The sequence below is a fragment of the Lepidochelys kempii genome, chromosome 18 (assembly GCF_965140285.1).
Source record: "Lepidochelys kempii isolate rLepKem1 chromosome 18, rLepKem1.hap1, whole genome shotgun sequence".
NCBI lineage: Eukaryota > Metazoa > Chordata > Testudines > Cheloniidae > Lepidochelys > Lepidochelys kempii.
In genome coordinates, this window is record NC_136397.1 from 7,652,574 (window position 1) to 7,673,829 (window position 21,256).

At 59.3% G+C, this 21,256-nt stretch overlaps 1 protein-coding gene across 8 annotated transcripts in view; it reads left to right on the forward strand.

Annotated features, from left to right (window-relative positions):
• Nucleotides 1-21,256, forward strand: part of CROCC (ciliary rootlet coiled-coil, rootletin) — a 78,664-nt gene that overhangs the window by 51,312 nt on the left and 6,096 nt on the right. For 4 of the 8 annotated variants that reach the window (XM_073316696.2, XM_073316691.2, XM_073316692.2 and 1 more), the window contains 15 exons: nt 349-483; nt 3,550-3,693; nt 4,015-4,253; nt 4,337-4,496; nt 5,280-5,447; nt 5,973-6,357; nt 7,005-7,216; nt 7,341-7,461; nt 11,044-11,207; nt 15,507-15,722; nt 16,624-16,848; nt 17,324-17,473; nt 18,201-18,401; nt 19,382-19,513; nt 21,019-21,108. In XM_073316696.2, coding sequence (XP_073172797.1) covers nt 349-483; nt 3,550-3,693; nt 4,015-4,253; nt 4,337-4,496; nt 5,280-5,447; nt 5,973-6,357; nt 7,005-7,216; nt 7,341-7,461; nt 11,044-11,207; nt 15,507-15,722; nt 16,624-16,848; nt 17,324-17,473; nt 18,201-18,401; nt 19,382-19,513; nt 21,019-21,108 — 2,742 coding nt within the window. Of the gene's footprint in view, nt 1-348; nt 484-3,549; nt 3,694-4,014; nt 4,254-4,336; nt 4,497-5,279; nt 5,448-5,972; nt 6,358-7,004; nt 7,217-7,340; nt 7,462-11,043; nt 11,208-12,363; nt 12,618-15,506; nt 15,723-15,818; nt 15,974-16,623; nt 16,849-17,323; nt 17,474-18,200; nt 18,402-19,381; nt 19,514-21,018; nt 21,109-21,256 lie in introns of those variants that run through there. The other 4 variants (XM_073316694.2, XM_073316695.2, XM_073316699.2 and 1 more) reach the window with 4 other exon arrangements.

Sequence of the window (21,256 nt, forward strand, 5' to 3'; positions counted from 1 at the left end):
GGCACTGCTGCCAGCCCCGGCCTGGGGGAGGCTCCCATTAACTCCAGCCGAGAGCTGGGGCCGGTCCTGGCAGGCGCTCAGCACTCTGAGCAGCAGCAGCAGACGGCGTGAGGTGGAACGGGGCAGAGAGCAGGGCCTGCCCGGCCCCACACCAGCCCCAGCATGTGCCGGCTCCCAGCTGGCAGAACAGCCGCTGCGGCTCCCACCCACACCCCAGAATCCCGGAGCTCCAGCCCCTCTGCTCCTTTATCGCCATCCCTGCCCCCCGGAGTTCACCCCCTGGATCTCACCCCTGTCGCACGCCCTCTGAATTTCTCTCCCTCGCTGGGATCTCTCCCGGCCACACAGGCCCTGTCCCTCAAGGAGTCGGAGAAGACCCTCCTGTCGGAGAAGCTGGCCTGCGCCCAGCACAGCCTCGCCGGCGTGACCTTGGAGATGGAGCGGCAGAAGCGAGAGGCCATCAGCCGGCAGGAGCAGGATCGGGTTGGTGTGGGTGCTATGCGGGCATCAGGAGGGTGGGAGATGGACACACGCACATGAGACGGTCGCTGCTGGTGGTGAGCACATTCACCGCAGTGTTTGTGGAGGGGGGGTGCTGATTGCTGCCGCCGAACCGAAGCAGAACTCGGGAAGCAAATACCACCACCAGCTCGCTCCTAGGTAGCGCTTTCCATCAGTTGATCTCCAAGCACTTTACAAACCAGCATTAGCTCCATTTTACACCTGGGGAAACTGAGGCACAGAGAGAGGTGACTTGCCCAAGGTCACCGGGCAGGCCAGTGGTAGAGCTGAGAATAGAACCCAGGTCTCCTGAGTCATAGAATCATAGAATATCAGGGTTGGAAGGGACCCCAGAAGGTCATCTAGTCCAACCCCCTGCTCAAAGCAGGACCAATTCCCAGTTAAATCATCCCAGCCAGGGCTTTGTCAAGCCTGACCTTAAAAACCTCTAAGGAAGGAGATTCTACCACCTCCCTAGGTAACGCATTCCAGTGTTTCACCACCCTCTTAGTGAAAAAGTTTTTCCTAATATCCAATCTAAACCTCCCCCACTGCAACTTGAGACCATTACTCCTCGTTCTGTCATCTGCTACCATTGAGAACAGTCTAGAGCCATCCTCTTTGGAACCCCCTTTCAGGTAGTTGAAAGCAGCTATCAAATCCCCCCTCATTCTTCTCTTCTGCAGGCTAAACAATCCCAGCTCCCTCAGCCTCTCCTCATAACTCATGTGTTCCAGTCCCCTAATCATTTTTGTTGCCCTTCGCTGGACTCTCTCCAATTTATCCACATCCTTCTTGAAGTGTGGGGCCCAAAACTGGACACAGTACTCCAGATGAGGCCTCACCAATGTCGAATAGAGGGGAACGATCACGTCCCTCGATCTGCTCGCTATGCCCCTACTTAAAGATCCCAAAATGCCATTGGCCTTCTTGGCAACAAGGGCACACTGCTGACTCATATCCAGCTTCTCGTCCACTGTCACCCCTAGGTCCTTTTCCGCAGAACTGCTGCCTAGCCATTCGGTCCCTAGTCTGTAGCTGTGCATTGGGTTCTTCCGTCCTAAGTGCAGGACCCTGCACTTATCCTTATTGAACCTCATCAGATTCCTTTTGGCCCAATCTTCCAATTGGTCTAGGTCCTTCTGTATCTTATCCCTCCCCTCCAGCGTATCTACCACTCCTCCCAGTTTAGTATCATCCGCAAATTTGCTGAGAGTGCAATCCACACCATCCTCCAGATCATTTATGAAGATATTGAATAAAACCGGCCCCAGGACCGACCCTTGGGGCACTCCACTTGATACCGGCTGCCAACTAGACATGGAGCCATTGATCATTACCCGTTGAGCCCGACAATTTAGCCAGCTTTCTACCCACCTTATAGTGCATTCATCCAGCCCATACTTCCTTAACTTGCTGACAAGAATACTATGGGAGACCGTGTCAAAAGCTTTGCTAAAGTCAAGAAACAATACATCCACTGCTTTCCCTTCATCCACAGAACCAGTAATCTCATCATAAAAGGCGATTAGATTAGTCAGGCATGACCTTCCCTTGGTGAATCCATGCTGGCTGTTCCTGATCACTTTCCTCTCATGCAAGTGCTTCAGGATTGATTCTTTGAGGACCTGCTCCATGATTTTTCCAGGGACTGAGGTGAGGCTGACTGGCCTGTAGTTCCCAGGATCTTCCTTCTTCCCTTTTTTAAAGATTGGCACTACATTAGCCTTTTTCCAGTCATCCGGGACTTCCCCGGTTCGCCACGAGTTTTCAAAGATAATGGCCAGTGGCTCTGCAATCACAGCCGCCAATTCCTTCAGCACTCTCGGATGCAACTCGTCCGGCCCCATGGACTTGTGCACGTCCAGCTTTTCTAAATAGTCCCTAACCGCCTCTATCTCCACAGAGGGCTGGCCATCTCTTCCCCATTTTGTGATGCCCAGCGCAGCAGTCTGGGAGCTGACCTTGTTAGTGAAAACAGAGGCAAAAAAAGCATTGAGTACATTAGCTTTTTCCACATCCTCTGTCACTAGGTTGCCTCCCTCATTCAGTAAGGGGCCCACACATTCCTTGGCTTTCTTCTTGTTGCCAACATACCTGAAGAAACACTTCTTGTTACTCTTGACATCTCTGGCTAGCTGCAGCTCCAGGTGCGATTTGGCCCTCCTGATAACATTCCTACATGCCCGAGCAATATTTTTATACTCTTCCCTGGTCATATGTCCAACCTTACACTTCTTGTAAGCTTCTTTTTTATGTTTAAGATCCGCTAGGATTTCACCATTAAGCCAAGCTGGTCGCCTGCCATATTTACTATTCTTTCGACTCATCGGGATGGTTTGTCCCTGTAACCTCAACAGGGATTCCTTGAAATACAGCCAGCTCTCCTGGACTCCTTTCCCCTTCAAGTTAGTCCCCCAGGGGATCCTGGCCATCCGTTCCCTGAGGGAGTCGAAGTCTGCTTTCCTGAAGTCCAGAGTCCCGGGACAGTGCCCTATCCACTAGGCCACACTGCCTCTTATTGCCCCACACACCTCCATAGATGCTTAATCTGTATCTGCAGAGCCAGTTTCAGGTCCTCTGCTGAGACATTTCAAACCTGAATTGCAGCAATGCCACTGCACCTAACTCCTGGCCCGCAGCCACCCCCCATGCAGCAGTGCCTGTGCACCTTGCTCCTGGCCTGCAGCCCCTTCTTTTGCTCCCCTCCTGTCTCCCCAGTGTCCCCTCCCACCTGGCTTCTGATCTGCAGGTCACTTCCCAGCCTAGCCCTGGGCGGAGACTGGCTGCTGCGCTGGGTCACGCCTCGCCTTGAGCTCCATGACGCAGGAGGGGGAGGAAGCCAGATGCCGTCTCCCCTCCTGGAGCACCAAGGAGAAGCTGATTCCTGTTCACGGCGAATGCCCCCTGCCTGTACCTGGTGGCTGTGCAGTGCATGTCGTGGGCAACTGCTGATTGGCAGCTGGCTGGGTGAACCTGGTAAATGTGACCCCAGCGAGGGGGGAGCCGGTGCAGGTCAGTAAGGGCTGGGCCGTTCTTTGTTCGCAGAGCACCATCAACGCCCTGACCTCGGAGCTGAAGAGCTTGCGGGTGCAGTTGGAAGAAACAGTCGCGGCCCGCGAGCGGGAGGCCCGGGGGCTGCAGGAGCAGGTCAAGGAGCTGGCCAGGCAGCGGGAATGCACCCTCCGCGAGGTGAGTGCGGGCATGGGGAGGGGGATAGTGGGCTGGGCCCCACTGCCAACCTCCCCCTTCCAGAAGGGGATGGAAGCGGGGGGCAGGAGAGAGTCACCAGGGGACAGAAGTGGAGCCATGAACCACGGTGGATCTCCTTCAGCAGGGCTTGACAGTGTTGCACTGGAGATGGCAGGTGGGACTCCTGAAGAGGAGGGTGCCGGGGGGGGGGGCAGGTGCTTGGAGATCATGCCAGGGCCGCCTCCTGCCGAGTACACGGTCCCCATGTGTGCTGGGGCAGCAGGGATCTGAGGGCGGCCGCACCCGTCTTCTGCCACGAAGGTGGAGGAGCTAAAGACCCAGCTGCGCATGGTGGAGGATGCCCGGGACAGCATCCGGCGGGACGTGATCGAGGCCCACCGGAAAGTACGGGAGAGCCAGGAGGGCCATGAGGTCCAGAGGAAGGACATCCTGGACCTGCGGCGCAGCCTGAGCGACGAGGCCAAGGAAAAGGAGGCACTGCAGAGCTCCAACCAGGAGCTGCGGGCTGCCATCAAGCGAGCTGAGAGCGACCGCATCAGGTGAGGGGGGGAGCCGCCGTGGGGGGTGGGAGCGGGGTACGTCGCTGCGTCCTGCTGGGATCTGACGCTGCCTTGGTCCCCAGCCTGAAGTGGGCCAACGAGGAGAAGGAGCAGAAGCTGGCCACCCTGGAGGAGGCGCGGGCAGCCGTGGGCAAGGAAGCTGCCGACCTGAGGAGCAGCCTGCAGGAGGTGGAGCGATCGCGGCTGGAGGCCCGCAGGGAGCTGCAGGAGCTGAGGCGACAGGTGTGTGAGTGTGTGTGTGCACGGGGTTGGGGGGGGCACAGGGGGAGGTGGCTGGAAGGAGCAGGCTCCCCCGCACTAGGAAACTGGGCCTGCACCTTCCCCAAGTGCTCAGGACCTGGCCTCTGTGCGGGCGAAGCTGCCTGGGGGCAGGGCCCTGCTCCTCGGATGAGCCTGTTTTCCCTGACGCGGTGCCCGAGTTACCCCCTGCGTGTGACCCCTGTCCGGACTGTGGGGCTGCTGCCCCCGCGTTTGGGGGCTCGACCTCCCATGGCTGGGAGCTTCGGGCAGGGAATCAAACCCCAGAGGAAATGTGCCCTGCAGGCCCCTCCTCGCCGGAGCTGATGGGAGGTGGATGCTCCTCTGTCCTCCTGGTGAGGGCTGGGACTGGGCAGGCCCATGGTGCCAGATCCCCAGGGTTGTCTGAGGTTGAACGGCTCCGAGGGACCGTGGGGGAAGGCGAAGCAGGGCTTTGAGTGAGGGGCTCGCGAGGCGTCGGGGAAGAGGAGGCTCTGCCCAGCTGCCCCCGAGCCCACGCTGACGACTCTCTGTCGGGAGGACAGGAAGGTGTGGGCACAGTTGGCATAGCAGAGTCTGGGCCACCGGGCCAAGCATCTGTAGTTCAGGAGGGGCCGTGAGTGTGTAGGATCCCGCCCTTCCGGCCCTGGGGCGAGCTACAGTTCCCCTCGCTGGCCTGGAACAGCTTTGGTGCCTCTCCGTTGCGCTGCGCCACTCCCGTCCGCGGGGCAGTCATGTACTTCCCTGCCCCCCTTCCGGTGCCCCCAGATCAAGATGCTGGACAGTGAGAACGCCAAGAAGAACAAGGAGGTGGCAGAGCTGCAGGCCCGGGTGGCACTGGATGAGCAGCGGGAGGAGGAGAGCCGGCGGGAATCCTTCGGCCTCAAGCAGAAGATTGTGGAGAGCGAAGCCAGCAGGGAGTTTGCCAGGAAGGAGGTGAGCATGGGGCTCCTTTGGTCTTGCATGCTCCTCCTGCCTCCGCCCAGGAATTCTCTCCTGGTCGTGCCTGTCGGCCACCCAGCTCTGGCTCATCGCGTTGCCGCTGCCAGGGACCGGTCATGCTGTGTACTGCCCATGTGGCCCGGGTGTGGGGAGCAGATGCGTCCCTCCAGGCAACTTGAAGGAGGCTCATGGAGGTTAAGGCCAGAAAGGACCATTACAGCGCTGTAGTCTGACGCCTGGTGTAACCCAGGCCAGAGAACCTCCTGAGTAATTCCTGCCTCCAGAACTTGCCGACCATGCTTCCTCCTTGGTCTTCTTTGCCTGTGCCACTTGGCATGATAAAATGGAGGAGAGTGGCCCAAAGTGGTGGAGACCACGTCCTTCTGGAGTAGCCATGTGGCCAGGAGGACATGTGGCTTTTGCGCGGAGGCGGCTGTGCCACGCTTGACCCCGTGTGCTCTCACTGGGCTGGCTCTCCCTACCCAGAATGCCTTTCAGCCCTCTCTCTTGCCTCCCCAGCTCCACAACCTGCAGCGGAAGCTGTCAGAACAGGAGGGCGAGTTCCGGGTGAGGGAGAAGGACCTCCTGGGCAGCCTGGAGGAGGCCCGCGGCAATGAGAAGAAGCTGCTGGACAACGCCCGCAACCTGGAGATCAAGCTGGAGAACGCGCAGGCTGAGGCGGCGGAGCTGAGCCTCCGGCTGAGCGCCGCCGAGGGCCGCGCCCTCGGCCTGGAGGCTGAGCTGGCTCGAGTGGAGGGGTTGAAGCGGGACGTGGAGTTCAAGCTGGGGAGCCTGCATTCCGCCCTGAGGCGCACCCTGGGCATCAGCCGGGGAGGCCGGGCCCCCAGCCCAGCCATCAGGGGGCGTAGCAGCTCCCCCAAAAGACTCTTCTCTCCTACCAAAGGTAACGGGTCAGGAGAGCCCTCGGACGCAGCCCTGAGGAGGCCCCTTTCTCTCCTCCCCAAACCTTGAGGGCTTGGTTGTCTTCAGTGCCCTGCTGTGTGGGAGTGGCATCTGGTGGAATGGAGCCAGGACTCCTGGGTCCTATTCCTGACCGTGCCACTGGCTTGCCATGGGGCCTTGGTCAAGTCACTTCCCTTGCCTGTACCCCATCTTTGCAATGGGGATAGTAAGACCCTGGCGTCCTGGCAGGGTTGGGAGGCTCAATCACTGACGCTTGCAAAGCACTTGGGGATGCCCAGGTGGAAGGGCCTGGAGGAGGGCGGGGTAGAACTATTGGCCTGAATGGCTGGCTGGGATTCACTCCAGACCCTGCACTGCTCTTCACGCCTGTCCAGTGGCTTCTCCCTCAGGTCCTCCCTGTTTGCTGCCTTGAGCCCTTCGGGGTGGGGTGAAGGGCCCTTTGCGGCCCTGCTGTACAGGAGAGGCTCTTCTCTGGCTGGGCTGCAGCTCCTCTTCCTGCCAGTAGGTGTCCCCCTTCTCCTTGTGGGATCAGAGCCAGGGGCTAGGAAAACCCTGACGGGTTTAGTGCTGGATTCCCGGAGCCCAGCCGGGGCCCACCATCTCTCCCCTGTGCCCGTCTCCCCCTAGGTGACAACGCGTACAGCACCACGGACGGGCGCGGCAGCCCCACCCCACAGGCGGGCAGCCCCGAGCGCAGCCCCAGCTCGCGCCCTCTGTCTCCGGAGCGCGCCCTCTCGCCCGGCCGCAGCGAGCAGCTGGTGGCAGATATCGACCCTGAAGTGGTGCGGGCCGCCCTCCGGGACTTCCTGCAGGAGCTGCGGGAGACGCAGCGCGAGCGGGTACCGGTGTGGGGAGGAAGGGGTCAACATCTGCCCACGCTGCTCTGCCCGAAGGGCGAGCAGCCTGGCGGGTCTCCCGACTGCTGATCGCCCCCTCCTGTCTCGCCCTCCTCTCCGAATCCAGGATGACCTGCGGGCCCAGCTGGGCAGCCTGACCCGCCAGCTGGCTGAGATGGAGTCGGAGCGGGACAGTGCCAGAACCCGAGTGCAGCAGCTGCAGAAGCTAGTGACCGAAAGCCAGGAAGGTAAGGGCTGTGGTGGGGGCGTGCAGAGGGGCCTGTGCCCATCGTAATAATGAGTGCTCTTGGCAATGCTTGGCCCATCTCTAGGGCCTTTCAAAGCACTCGGGGTGCAGATGGATGCATTTTGCCTCACGACCCCTTACCCTAGGTTAGTCTTAATAGCCCCGTATTCCAGAGGGGTAAACTGAGGCACAGAGAGGGGAAATGACTTGCCCCAGCCAGTGGCAGGGTCAGGGTCCCCACTCTTCTAAGCCCCTACTTGCACTGTCTCTTCATAGTAATTTGCATGCTGTTACCCATGGTGCTCCTGGATTTTTACTTTTTGCAGTGGTACCTTTTGTTTGTAAACTTGGTGCTTTAATGCCCTTATGCCGGTGGGCTGGGCTACCATGCAGAGGTTATACCTAGCTGGTAGGCACGCAGGCTTGGTCCATTGCAACATGCAGCAGGCCCTAGCTCATCTCTCTTGTTGGAAATGCAAGGACAGACCCAGAGAACAAGAGCAGGACCGTAGGAGGCAGTTAGTGAGTCTCCAGGCCAGGGCTTGTGAGATTTTCCAGAGTCCCCTCCCATTCAAGCCTGTGTGTGCCATCTCTCCCATGCACCTGCATCTTGTCCCTGTGGCATCTGCATCAAGCACTAGATAGTTGTGTATCGCTGCTCTGTGCTCTTTTAAACAGCTTGTTACCACCCACGCCCCAGAGGTGGCTGCATTTCGGTGGGTGAAAGGATCCCTGTATACAGTTTATGGGATCACTTGGAATGAGAGGAACACTAGGAAATACCAGCCCTCGTTTTGAACCACTAGCCCCCAGCAGAGCCTGGGCATCGCTTGGTATGGCTGCCGCCTGCCAACACTTGCAACTGGAGGTTTAATCCTGAACTGGGGATTTCCAGACACTTGGGGTTTTGTGTCTCGGCTCTGATGTTCTGTATTTGGCTGCCCTCTTGCTGGGCTGCTCCCCTCCCCGCTCAAGGAACAATCCATTTTCCTCCTTTCTCTAAGTTGCCACAGCTAGGAAAGCTCAGAAGACAGCGATATCTTCCCAGGCTCCCAGAGCCCTGTTCCTACATGCGGTGTTGGGAACTCAGCATTTCGGGGATGCTTGGTTATTCCCTGCCCTCTCTCCTTTTGTGGGTGTCAAGTTTTTCCCCTTGCCCGGGTCTGTGCCCCTTAAACGTTTCCTCTGAGGTTCACTGGGAAGGGGGCCATTTTGAAATCCAGCTGTATAGATGGATTCATTCTCAAGCATTATTTTAGCATCGAAATTAATTCCCTGGTTGAGGGGGAACCACAAGGAGAGGCTAAAACTTTTTTACCTGGGGCTTCAAAACCACTTGATCCTTCTTATTGTTACGTGTAGCGACCAGAGGCCTCGACTGAGATCAGGGCCCCATTGCGCTAGGAGCTGTGCAGAGGTAGTGAGCGTCGGCCCCTTCCCCAAAGGGCTTCCAGTCTAAATAACCAAGGCAAAGAGCAGGGGGCAGACGGTCAGTATTATTATCCCCCCAGGGATGAGAGGAGCAAGACACAGTGTGTCTTCTTGTCACAAATCTGCAGGATCTGTGCTACATCCCAGCTTTTGTCTCTTGGAAGAACCCCTTCAGTGTGCCAGAGCCCCGCACCGCTTCCTAGACTGAGCTACGGGGCTCCAGCCTTCCTGCTTCACGCCGTGAGCTGTGCTCAGCGAGTGGGACTGAGAGAGACTCCTGAGAGAGATGCGTGCATTCTTTGGGGACGAATGCACCCCAGCCAGTATTTGCAGTGATCCCCTGGGTGGATTAGTCGGCTGGAGCACAGCAGAGGAAGCCCTTAGCTTAGCACAGAGGATAAAGGTTAAAGCATCATCCATTCTGGTCAAGCCGCAGCTCACCAGCCAAGCTGTAGTGGGCTTCCATGTTCAGGCTCTGTCTCTCTCTGACTTTGTCGCTTCCCTGGTCCGAGAGCTCCAGCCTCTTCCAGAGGTCAACACTTTATTCTCTCCCGGTCACGGCTCGGTCCTTTACTCTCCAGGCAGGCCCCTGCTGGCTGGAGTGTCCAGCCCACTGAGTGTTGATCCATGAGTCATCGGCGCTTGCATTGTCTCTCTGGACCCATTGTTGATCTGGGTCAGTTTCAGGCAGTTCCTTAACAGCTGTATTCATCCCACCCAGACAGGGAGGTGAAACACACTGCTATGTCTGTCTCTTAGGGCTGGTTTACAAGTGGGAACTTAGACTGGCATAGCTACATCTCTCGGGGTGTGAAAAGTCCACACCCCTAAGAGACATAGCTAAGAACATAAGAACGGTCATACTGGGTCAGACCAAGGGTCCCTCTAGCCCAGTGTCCTGTCTTCCAGTGGCCCGTGCCAGGTGCCCCAGGGAATCATCAAGTGATCTGTCCCCTGTCGCCCACTCCTAGCCTTTGGCAAACAGAGGCTAGGGGCTCTATCCCTGCCCATCCTGGCTAATAGCCATTGATGGATCTATTCTCCATGAACTTATCTAATTCTTTTTTGAACCCTGTTAGAGTCTTGGCCTTCACAACATCCTGTGGCAAAGAGTTCCACTGGTTGACTGTGTGTTGTCAGCCTAAGCCTTGGTGTAGACAGTGGTAGGTGGACAGAAGAATTTTTCCGTCAACCTAGCTACTGTCTCTCAGGGCAGTGGATTACCTGTGCCAAAGGGAGAACCCCTCCCATCCATGTACATAGTGTCTAAGTGTCTACACTTAAAAGGCTGCATCGGTGCAGTTGCGCCAGTCGCACTTTAATGAAGACGCTCTACGCCCATGGGAGAGAGCTCTTCCGTCGGCTTCATTAATCCACCTCTGTGAGAGGCGGTGAAGCTCTCCCGCAGCTGCCTGCCCCAGCACACGGGTCGGAGTAACTACGTCACTCAAGGGTGTGGATTTTTCACTGCCCTGAGCAACATACCAAAGTAATTCTGCAGTGCAGGCCTGCCCAAAACGGAAGCGATACAGTGGTGCAGCGGCAGTGGTTTAAGTATAGACATACCCTTAGTCCGCCCTGAGAGCAGACATAGCCCTTCCCCCTCACTTGGTAACAATGCAAAGTATAGGGAGAAACTGAGGCACACGTCGGCTTCATAAAAACATTACCAAAAATTCCCACTTTGTCCCACGTCATGCAGCTGGGAACTGAACTCACTTCTCCTGGATCCCAGCCCAGTGCTGTGAAACGTGGCCCGTGCTGTGTGAAGAAGTTGGCTGTCACCGGGTTTATACGTTGAGACTCCAAAAGGCAGCCCCCACTCAGGTGCTGAAGATGTCCCCTTCAGGGACAAGTGTTTATTCAAGCTGCATAGTAAAACTTAGCTCTGAGAGTGAGTGCTTCACATCTTCATTGGTAATGGATTTTCTCTCCCTCGCCCTCTGGGGTAGGCAAGCATTAGCCTCATTTTACAGATGGGGAAACTGAGTCATGGAGGGTTTAAAGAACTCACCCCGAGGTCTCGCAGTGCATCAGTGTCAAAGCCAGGATTAGAACCCAAGTGCTCTGTGCCTCCTATTTGCCGCTGGCTTCTGGTGCAAAGTGCCCGCATGCCCCCTCACTGGCTCTGCGCCTGCATTCTCTGCTTCAGGGAGGCGCAGCGCGGACGGCAAACTGAGCAGCGCCCAGACCGCCCTCCTGCTGCAGGAGGAGACCCTCCGCCGCAACGACCGGGAGCGCAAGGCATTGATGGACAAGGTGACGGCGCTGGAGCGGAGCCTGCAGTCGGCAGACAGCGACCGGCGAACCACCCAGGTGCACAGGGCCGGGGGCAGGTTGCTGGCCGGGGAGGTTCTAATGGATCAGGGATAGGAGCAGAACCTGAAGGCAAATACATAAAGAGAGGGTGAATGAGGACACCAGGGGAACAAGGCATTTCAGATGGGTTGAAGTGAGCCCTGTGTGCGCTCGTTGGTCGGAATTGGGGTGGGGGGATCAAGGCCATTTGGGGCACCAGGGGGTTAAAATGAGTGTTTAGGGCCTCTCTTCTGGCTGCAGTGGGCACTGAATACCAGCTTGATGCACCCGCCTCTGGATTGGGTGCTTAGAGATTCACCATCGTTCACCCTGGGTGGGCAAGGATCTGGTTTTCCCAGCTCGATCTCCCTGGCTGGTGGTGAACGGCCTGGGCTGACTGCAGTGGGGATGCCCGATGCCTGCAGCTCCTGGCAGGGACTGAGATCATTACTGCAGATCTCCTTGCCTCCGGTGGGAGATCCAGGCGTGGAGTCCAGTCCACTGCCGTGCTCCCGGCGGGGAGCCAAGAGCTGGGGGGGTGGGGGCAGCAGGGTGTAGGGATTGGGGAGGCCGGGCAGCAGCCCAAGCTGGGAGTCTGGCAGCCTGGCTTGGAGCAGAGGCTGGGCAGCAGCCTGGCTGGGGAGCCGGGAGCTGGGCCAATAGCCGATGTAAGTCTACACAGACACTGCGTCGCCCTAACTACGCCTCTTGTGGAGGTGGATTTACGATGTCGGTGCAGTAGGGCACTTACATGGGCGGGAGCACAGCTGTAGTGTGGACACTGGCATAATTAGGTCGACGTAGGCTGCTTCATGTCGACCTAACTGTGGAGCGTAGACCAGGCCTTAGACTTGGGGGCGCCCCAGCCCCATCATCTCTGCGAGGTTTCTGTGGGATAGAATGTGGATCGAGGTCTAGATCCACTCGGAAGTGGCTTCATTTTGCATGCTAATGTGACCGGGATCTGCTTGCCTGACCTCTGATTTACTTACACCCATGGAGATCAGGGCCCCATTGCACTGTGCGTTGTGTGTGTATGTACATAGGCACTCACACACGTGGACATGGACACGGACACACACCTGTGTACACTCAGACATGGACACACTCACACATGTGGACACTCGCACACACACACATTCACACACACTCCTTGTCCCCAAATCACTTACAGGCTGAACAGACCAGACGGACATAGTGGGAGAAGGGAAGTGACTTGACCAAGATCCCCCGGCAGGCTTGTGGCAGAGCTGGGACCCATGTTTTCTGAGACTCAGTCCGGTACCCTGTCCCCTAGACAAAGCTGCCTGCCCCTGATCTGTCAGGCTATGGGGCTCTGTGCCATCGCAGGCCTCCCAGAGGCGTTGGGAAAGAGATCCAGCGGGGTATTGGATCTGCTGAGCTGCACTGGGCAACAGACAGGGCATGAGAGGTGAGACTCCTCCAGTAACTCCCTGCCCCCCAGGCTGGCACTGGGGCTAAATCCAGGGGGCTGGAGGGGGGTCTGCTCCATCCTCCGCCTGCAGCGGGCGTGCACCCTTGCTGTGCCTTGTGGGGCTGGCTTTTGGCAGCGAGGGGGCCTCTCTGCCTGGCGGAACTCTTTGCTCACGGTCCCAGGGGCGCCCCGTGTCTGGGCTGTGTGTGTTATGTCTGCCGGGCTTGGAGGCCAGCCATGCCTTTGGGTTAAGGAACAACGCTGGGAGGCTGCCAGTCTGGCAGGGCCTGGGTCTGTCGGCTCAGATGGAGGCCAAAGAAGGCGTTCTGCTGAGCGTGCAGCTTGGGAGCGGTCTGGGAAGGGGAGGAACTGTCTTTCTTGCAGGGGTCTCTGCCACTAGCCGCGCTCGAAGCCCCGGGAAGGGCCAGGTCCCGGGACGGGGGAGGGTGTAGCCGCATCGGCTCTCCCTGCATTCTGCCCTTGCAAAGCAGGAGGAAACTTGCTGCATCTTTGTCTCTTAGGAGAACTTCCTGGGGCTGTGGACTCAAAGGGGAGGGGGCTGTGGGCACCCCTCGAGGCGAAGGCCAGGCAGATGGGCGCCCCTGAGAGCCTGGCTGTCCAGGGTAGGGCTGGCAGGGCCCTGCTCAGCACAGACGGACGCTTAGGGCTACACCTTATAACAGAGCCAATTGCCGCCACACTGGCTCTCGGCTGGACGTGTGGCCTGGGGAGACTACAGTGCCCAGCATGCAATGTGGCTTGCTCTGGCCGGCCTTGTCGCAGTGCATGCTGGATCCTGTGTGGTCTACTACCCCCTCCTGCACCCTGCGCTGGAGCATGGAATTAACCCCTGCCCGACCAGCCTTTGTCCCGGATCCCAGGGATAATTCACCTCCCCCGTTCTCGCAAAGATCTTCCAGCTCCGGGGATCTCTGAGCTGACTCTGGGGAGGAGGCCGGCAGATTGGTGGCCAACACGCACGCTGGTCACTGATGCACTGCGCTCCTGGGGACAGAGAGGAGTCTGTCCCCCATCATGGTCGCTGGGTGCAACTGGGACTGTCACTTGGCGAGTAGGCTGGGCAGCAGAGCACAGGGTTCTCCCAGGGTTGGGGCTGCCTATTACTGTTTAATATTTGTATTGTGGTGGAACCTAGGAGCCCCAGTCCCGGACCAGGACCCCCTTGTGCAAGGTGCTGTACAAACACAGAACAACATGATAACATCCCTGCCCCAAAGAGCTTAGTTCATAGGGCCCCCCCATCTCTTGATAGCCCTTCGGCTCTAGGGGTGGTGCATCTTTCAGGCTTTTGGCTCACAAAGGCCAGGGCTGAGCCCTGGCCACTCTTTGCAGATTCCTGCTGGCACCTGCAATGCCGAGAGCTGACCTGCCAGGGCTGTGGCTGCCAGCCCCCCCTCAGCCCTGGCTTGTAGCACATGCTGTCTCCTATCCCCTCCACGATAGCAGGGGAAGCCAGCCCCACTGCTGTGTGTCAGCCCCTGCTCCCCACCATCCGTCGGGATGCGGGGTGACGGCTGGACGTGGGAGCCCACAGTCTCTCTGGCCGAGCGTTGAGCAGCAGCTGAGCCAAGCCATGGCTTCCTGTGTGGCGCTGGAGCTGTATTGAATTCCTGCCTTATTGTAACCAGCCTCCTGCATGCCTGGAATGGGAGCGAAGGGGGGAAGGGCCTGGAGGTGGAATGGGGCCCAGCTGGGCTCGCAATGGGGCCCTGTAGTCTCTGCAGATGGAGACTTAGGGCTGGGTGCTGCTCTCCCACTCGCCCCCCAGGCTGCTTCGCGCACCCTTGTGAGCGGCCGCACGGTTCAGTTTCACATTGGCCCCCCTGTCACGCTGCAGCGGACCTGCTCTTGCTATGCAATGCTCAGGGCTGATGTGCATGGGCAGAGTCGCAGGGGGAGAAGGGGTGTAGGGCTGGGATAACGGAGGAGGCTGCGGGTCAGGCTTGAGGGGCACCAGCAAACCTGGGGGCTGGGCCCAAGTGCCGGAAGGGGGAGGCGGGACACCATGGGTTGAGCATTGAGGCTCCTCAGCAGAGTTGTAGGGGGATGTAAGATTGGAATAGCAGCAGGGGGCTGCAGGGTGGGATTGAGGGGCATCAGCTGGGCTGGGGCAGGAGCCCAGGCTGGTATAGCAGGGGATGCTGCAGGGTGGCACTGAAGGGCATCAGGTGAGCTGGAGCTGGGGGGAGCCCAGGCTGGTATAGCAGGGGATGCTGCAGGGTGGCACTGAGGGTCATCAGCTGGGCTGGGGCAGGAGCCCAGGCTGGTATAGCAGGGGATGCTGCAGGGTGGCACTGAGGGGCATCAGGTGAGCTGGGGGGGAGCCCAGGCTGGTATAGCAGGGGATGCTGCAGGGTGGCACTGAGGGGCATCAGGTGAGCTGGGGGGGAGCCCAGGCTGGTATAGCAGGGGATGCTGCAGGGTGGCACTGAGGGGCATCAGGTGAGCTGGGGGGGAGCCCAGGCTGGTATAGCAGGGGATGCTGCAGGGTGGCACTGAGGGGCATCAGGTGAGCTGGGGGGGAGCCCAGGCTGGTATAGCAGGGGATGCTGCAGGGTGGCACCGAGCGACATCAGCCGAGCTGGGACTGGACTCACTGGGGTGGTGCAGGCGAGAATGCAGGCACGTCAGTATTGCTGTATAGGGACCCTAGGGCTGGACTAGCAAGGGGGCTGCAGATCTTTACAGCCGGACGTCAGCAGGGCTGGGTGTGGAAGTTGAGGCAGAGACTGCTCAGGACTGGCCATGCCATTCATCTTCCGTGAGCCCTGAGCTTACCCTGTAAGGCCCCAGAGCCAGATGAGCCCTTAGCCTGGGGAGAGGGGAGGCGGCTGGTGACTCTTCTCCCCGCTGTCCCCCAGGAGAAGATCAGCAAGATGAAAGCCAACGAGGCCAAGCTGGAGAACGACAAGCGGCGCCTGAAGGAGGTCCTGGACGCCTCGGAGAGCCGCTGCACCAAGCTGGAGCTGCTGCGGCGCTCGCTGGAGGGGGAGCTGCAGAGGGTGAAGCTGGTGCTGAGTGACCGCGAGGTGGAGATCCAGGTGCTGCAGGACCGCGGTGACACGCTGCAGAGACAGGTAGCGCTGCCGTGGCTTCTGGGCCGGGCCTGTGCCCCGTGGCAGACCGAGGCCGTGGCAGCCTCTTGGCACCGGCTGCGCCCTCTCCTCCTGCAGGCTCTCTCTGCGTTTGAGGGGAAGGAGCCGTGATGAGGCACAAAGGCCCACGCTGCTGACGGGCTGCCCCTGCGTGTCATAGAGCGGTGCTCTGGGCCAACTCTGCCTCAGCGTGGGGGGCAGGGAGTGACGTGGCTAGTGGGTCTGTGATTAGAATCATAGAATCATAGAATATCAGGGTTGGAAGGGACCCCAGAAGGTCATCTAGTCCAACCCCCTGCTCGAAGCAGGACCAATTCCCAGTTAAATCATCCCAGCCAGGGCTTTGTCAAGCCTGACCTTAAAAACCTCTAAGGAAGGAGATTCCACCACCTCCCTAGGTAACGCATTCCAGTGTTTCACCACCCTCCTAGAGAAAAAGTTTTTCCTTATATCCAACCTAAACCTCCCCCCACTGCAACTTGATTATGTTGCCTTGGGGTCATCATCCTGGTGCGGTGGGTGCGTGAGCACCATGGTCCAGCCCCTAGGCAGCAGCTCCCTACCCATGAGCTGGGGTGTGGATTTGATCTCCCCGGGAGTCCACTACATTGCTGTCCCGAGTGGGTGTGGCCTACTGGCTAGGGGGCGTGGCCTAGCACACTGGACTCGCCGGCTCCGCCCACTGCTCCTCTTTGAAGGATCCCTAACGGCAGCCGGTTTGGGTAACGCCAGCAGGGCTGGCAGCGCTCCAGCCATCCCAGTGCGGCCCCTGCCACTAAGGGCAGGGCTCTGACCGCAGAGCCTTCGTGGACATCGGATAGCGACTCGGGAGATGCAGCCGGGGGCCCTGGCTCATTGCCGGACTGTGCCGATTCCGCTGCAGGTCACCGACAGCGAGATGAAGGCCAACGCCCTGCAGCTGTCTGTGGAGCGACTGCACCTGACCCTGGCCAGGGCCGAGGAGGGCGAGAGCGCCCTGAAGGACAAGGTGCAGGGCCTGGCCCTGTCTCTGTCAGAGAGCAGTGCCAATGCCGGTGCCACCCAGGAGAAAGCGCTCCAGCTGCAGAAGGCGCTGACCGCCAGCGAGCATGACCGCCGAGTGCTGCAGGTGGGAGTCGCCCGGGGCTGCCAGGTGCAGAGAGGCGCTGTGTGTGTGTGTGTGGGGGTCTGGACAGAGATTTCCAACAGGATTGAGGGACACTGGCAAAGGTGGGCGGGGAATCGGGCCAGGACTGGAGTTCCCCAAGGCTTCCAGCAGGTCGGGGTTGGGCGCATTGGTAGATCTAACTTGGATGGGCCGGGACTGGCCGAGCCAGGAGGAGCTGCACGGGCATCAGGAGCTGTAGGGGAAACTGCTGGCGCTGAGCCTGACGGTAGACACCTCCTTCAGTCCCACACCATCCTCCCCGTGCCAGCCACCCCTCCATACAACATGGGGACCGGTTTCCCTCCCCATTGTCTTTGCTGCGAGCGGGTGGCTCCGTCCTGCTAGCGCTGGGTTAATCGGTCCAAGCTCGTGAAGCGGGGAGCTCTGCCGGGACCTCTGTGCCCTTGGGGTGTCACCGTCTCCCCTCCTGCCACAGGAGCGGCTGGACGCTGCCCGCCAGGCGGTCTCAGAAGCCAAGAAGCAGAACAGCGGGCTGGCCGACCGGGTCCAGGTGCTGAAAACTGAGCAGCTGGAACTGGAGGTGCAGAAGGAGGAGCTCGAAGGGCAGGTCCGGCAGCAGCAGGAGGTGAGGACACGGCACCAGGTCGGGATTGGGGGTGACTGTCCCATGAATGTAGTCCGAGCTGGCCAGAGCTCGGATCAGCTGGGCTGGTATCGGGGCAGGGAGGCAGTAGGGGAGCTGACTCCGTAGAGACGTAGGAGTGCTGCAGTGGGTCACTGGGTCATGTCTGGCTTTCCATGGTGATCCCAGCGAGAGCATCACTTGGGTGCCACCGGCACAGAGAACGGGACGCGTATGTGGGGCAGGGAGAGCGGTTTCCCCAGAGCACCCTGTGCCACTCATGTCCTGTGCTGGGATGGTGACCCCAGTGCTACATAGTCATGGGGGGCTGGAGGGAGGTTTTCCTTGGAGCATCCCCTGTGGGGTCACTTGTAGCTCCCCCCAGAGAGCATTTGTACACAGGGCTCCCTGTGGATCTGTGACCTCTGCCTGTCCAAGCCAGGGCATTGGGAGTTGAAGCTGCCTTTCCTCGGTGTTTGGGCCCTTCCTGCCCCGCAATCCAGCATTCCCAGGGGGCTGAGCCCCTCGGTTGTTAAACCCCTGCTGTCTCTCACGCTGCTCTGTGCCGACAGCCGCGTGCTGGGCACAGGCACTGACCTCGGGTCTCCCCCATGGAAGAGCTGATCTCTAACCACTAGGCTACCGGGCCGATCCCACGTGCCTATCACTGGAGTGGCTCCCTGCCCTGCGATGTTGCACTCAGCCACGTCTCTCTTCCCCTGCTGCCCAGCTGGTGCGCCAGTGCCAGGAGAGCGAGAGCGCGGCCCTGCGGAGCCTGCAGAAGCTGCAGGAGGACAAGCACCTGCTGCAGGAGCGGCTGGGCAGCCTGCAGCGGGCACTGGCCCAGCTGGAGAGTGAGAAGCGGGAGGCGGAGCGCTCCTCCCTGCGGCTGGAGAAGGACAAGATGGCCCTGAAGAAGACCCTGGACAAGGTGAGCGGCAGGAGCAGGGGTTGGGGCTTGTGCCTCTTTCCTTCTGCTCGTATGCATGGCTCCCGGTGCTCTCCCCCCGGCACACACAGCTGGAATGGTACAGGCCTGTTTGTAGGCTTCTTATCCAATGTCCCTCCACGAAATGGCACCAGGATTAGCCATGGGGAGATTGTTTTGGGAATTCGCTAGTTCCATGCCATCTTCCCTGCTGGCAGGGGGCTGCCTGATCTTGGACAGAGTATGGGGGTGACAAGCAGGGGTTGCAAAATTCCACAGGATCCTGGGTCTGGCACTAGGTTCGAATCCCGAGCTGGCATTTGTACTGAGAGCGAATGGGGGTGAATGCTCAGCTTGGCTTCCAATCAGCTGTGACTGCTGGGGCGTGAGGGAGATTATCCCTGGCATCGCAGGGCGTTACACTCGGGAACGGCCTGAAATCTTCTCTGTCCGTTCAGTGGCGCTTCGGTCATTGCATTTGTGCTCCTGTGCCTGCGATTTCAACTGGCAACCCGTGGAATTAGACTGGCCGTAGCTGACAGCCCCTTCCTGAGCGACCCCCCCACCCGTCTGCCATGGGGAAAACCCACCCAACAGTGATCCACGTTCAGTTACTTCCCCATAAAGCTGTGCCTGGCAATGTGCTCTGAGCCAGCACTCAGGGCAGAGAGAAACATAGCCAGACTCCCATGATCCTCAGCTGCTGCCTGCAATCCTCCGGAGAGCACGGCTTGGGGACCCAATCCTGTTGGAGGAGTCGTTTCCCCCTCCCGAGAGCTGTGGTGTAAGGGCTCTAGTGAAGAGTGGGGGCCTTATTGCTCCCCAGAAGTGAAGGTTTACAATGCAGTGTGGACGCTCAAGTGCAGGCTTGGAATCTCCAAGTCCACCAGCCCGACTGCCACGGGCCAGGGCGTAGTGTGGAGTGTAGCCATAACCAGTGTGGCCTGACCCACCCTCTCTCCCTGGGCTTGCGTGGCCGGTAGGTGGAGCGCGAGAAGCTGAAGACGCACGAGGATTCGGTGCGGCTGTCGGCAGAGAAGGGCCGGCTGGACCGCTCCCTCAACACGGTGGAGCAGGAGTTGGCGGAGGCTCAGCGGCAGATCCAGCTGCTCGAGGTCAGCCATCAAACCTTCCTCACTGAGTGCTTTGTCCTGAGCAGACAGGGTGGGGGGGCATCTTTCCAAAGCCCTAGACACAGTCCTGGTTCCTGCTGACCCCTGGGGGTGGAAACACCCCGCGGTTCTGCTCGCAGCTTCAATCACGCGCTGCCATGGCTGTTAGGACGTAGCCAAGATTCAGGGTGTGCCGCACCCTACCCAGATTATGCTGCAGGGTCAGGGCGCTGTCGACGGGGCCTCTTCATAGGCTCCCTTGCCTGACCTTAACCAGGATCTTTGTGGCCTCAGGCAGGACATATTTTCATGGTTCTGCACAAAAAACCACTGGGGGTGCGGGGAAGGAGGGGCCAGAATGGTGGGTGGGGACAGGTGAGGGATGAAAGGACAGGGTGGAAGTGGGGGGAAGGGACACAGATGGTGAAGACGTGGGTCTGAGAAGGGTCAAATACAGTTTAATCTACAAGGCAGGTGTGCTAGGAAGGGCTAGTGCTGCCTGTTTTCTTGGCCCTCTCCCTGCAAACAGACTAACGGCGGAAACCCCGAGCTCCCATTGCAGGCTGTTTCCTAGCTGCTCCGGCCCGGTGAATGAGCCCCAGAGCCGAGCGGGGTGGACATGACATCATCTCTGCCAGTGGGTATAACACGAGGGGGAAGGTGGTTTGGGAGTTAAAGCCCAGGCCGGAGTGTAGGTCAGGAGATCCGGGCTCGCTCTCTCCGCTTGGCCACTGGGATGCCATGTGAGCTGGGGCCTGGCGCTTCCCCGCTCTGTGCCTCCGCAGGGATGGGGACGGAGCCCTGGGGTGTGCGACGCTGAGCTGTGGAGGCAAGGTGCTGTGGAAGTGCGACTCGTCAGAAGTTTAGGGGGGACCCAGCCTCGACTTTGCCCTGGCATTGAAGGGTTAATACTTCCTCTAGGGAGACGGATAGCGGGGAGCAGAGGAGGGGGAAGAGCATTGGGTGAGCAGCACCCATAGCTGTGCTGATTAATAGCCAGTGACCTGCCCCTGCTGCCAAACTCCTCCCTAGCGCCTCCCAGCTACCCTCCTCCCCATTCCTTAAGCTCTAGCGAGGCGCGTCCCAAGGCCGCCCTCCCTTCCAGCTGCCCGAGCCGGGGCACAGCCTCTCCCTACACGGGCTGAGACCCATCACCTCGTTACACACCTGCACCCTCCTCCCAGCACCAGCCTGGGGTGCTGAATGTGTCCAGACTCCCAGAATGCCCTGCTGCCACCAGAGGCGAGGGGCACGGCTGCACTGAGCAGATACAGGAAGCGGCAAAGCCCCCAGGACTGAGGCAGGCAGGGGCCCTGCAGCTGTATCCCTGCCCAGGGCCTGATCCAAAGCTCATTGTGGTCGATTGAAAGACGCTCATTGATCAGACTCATGTGCAACTCCCTCACCCCCTTGTCACCTGGAATCCTTTGCTCTCCTGGGAGCGGGGAGCCTCGCTTACCTGGCCCCCTCCCCTAGCTCAGATAACCTTTGAACCCTGGCTCTCACAGGTGTGCTTACTGACTTCTCTCTTTTGGTTGGGCTGCTGGTCCCTGCAGGAGAACCTAAGCATGGTTAGAAGGACGATAACGTGTTCCTGGGTGAGTTACGCCACTGGCTCAGTGCTTATAGCTAGTCCTGTGTGCGGGAGCCTCTCACCCAGCCCCTCCCGTACGACGCTCCCCCTCTTAACAGAGAGCCAGTCTAAAGCAGACCAGGGCTTGCTGCGCATTATTGTTACTCATATTA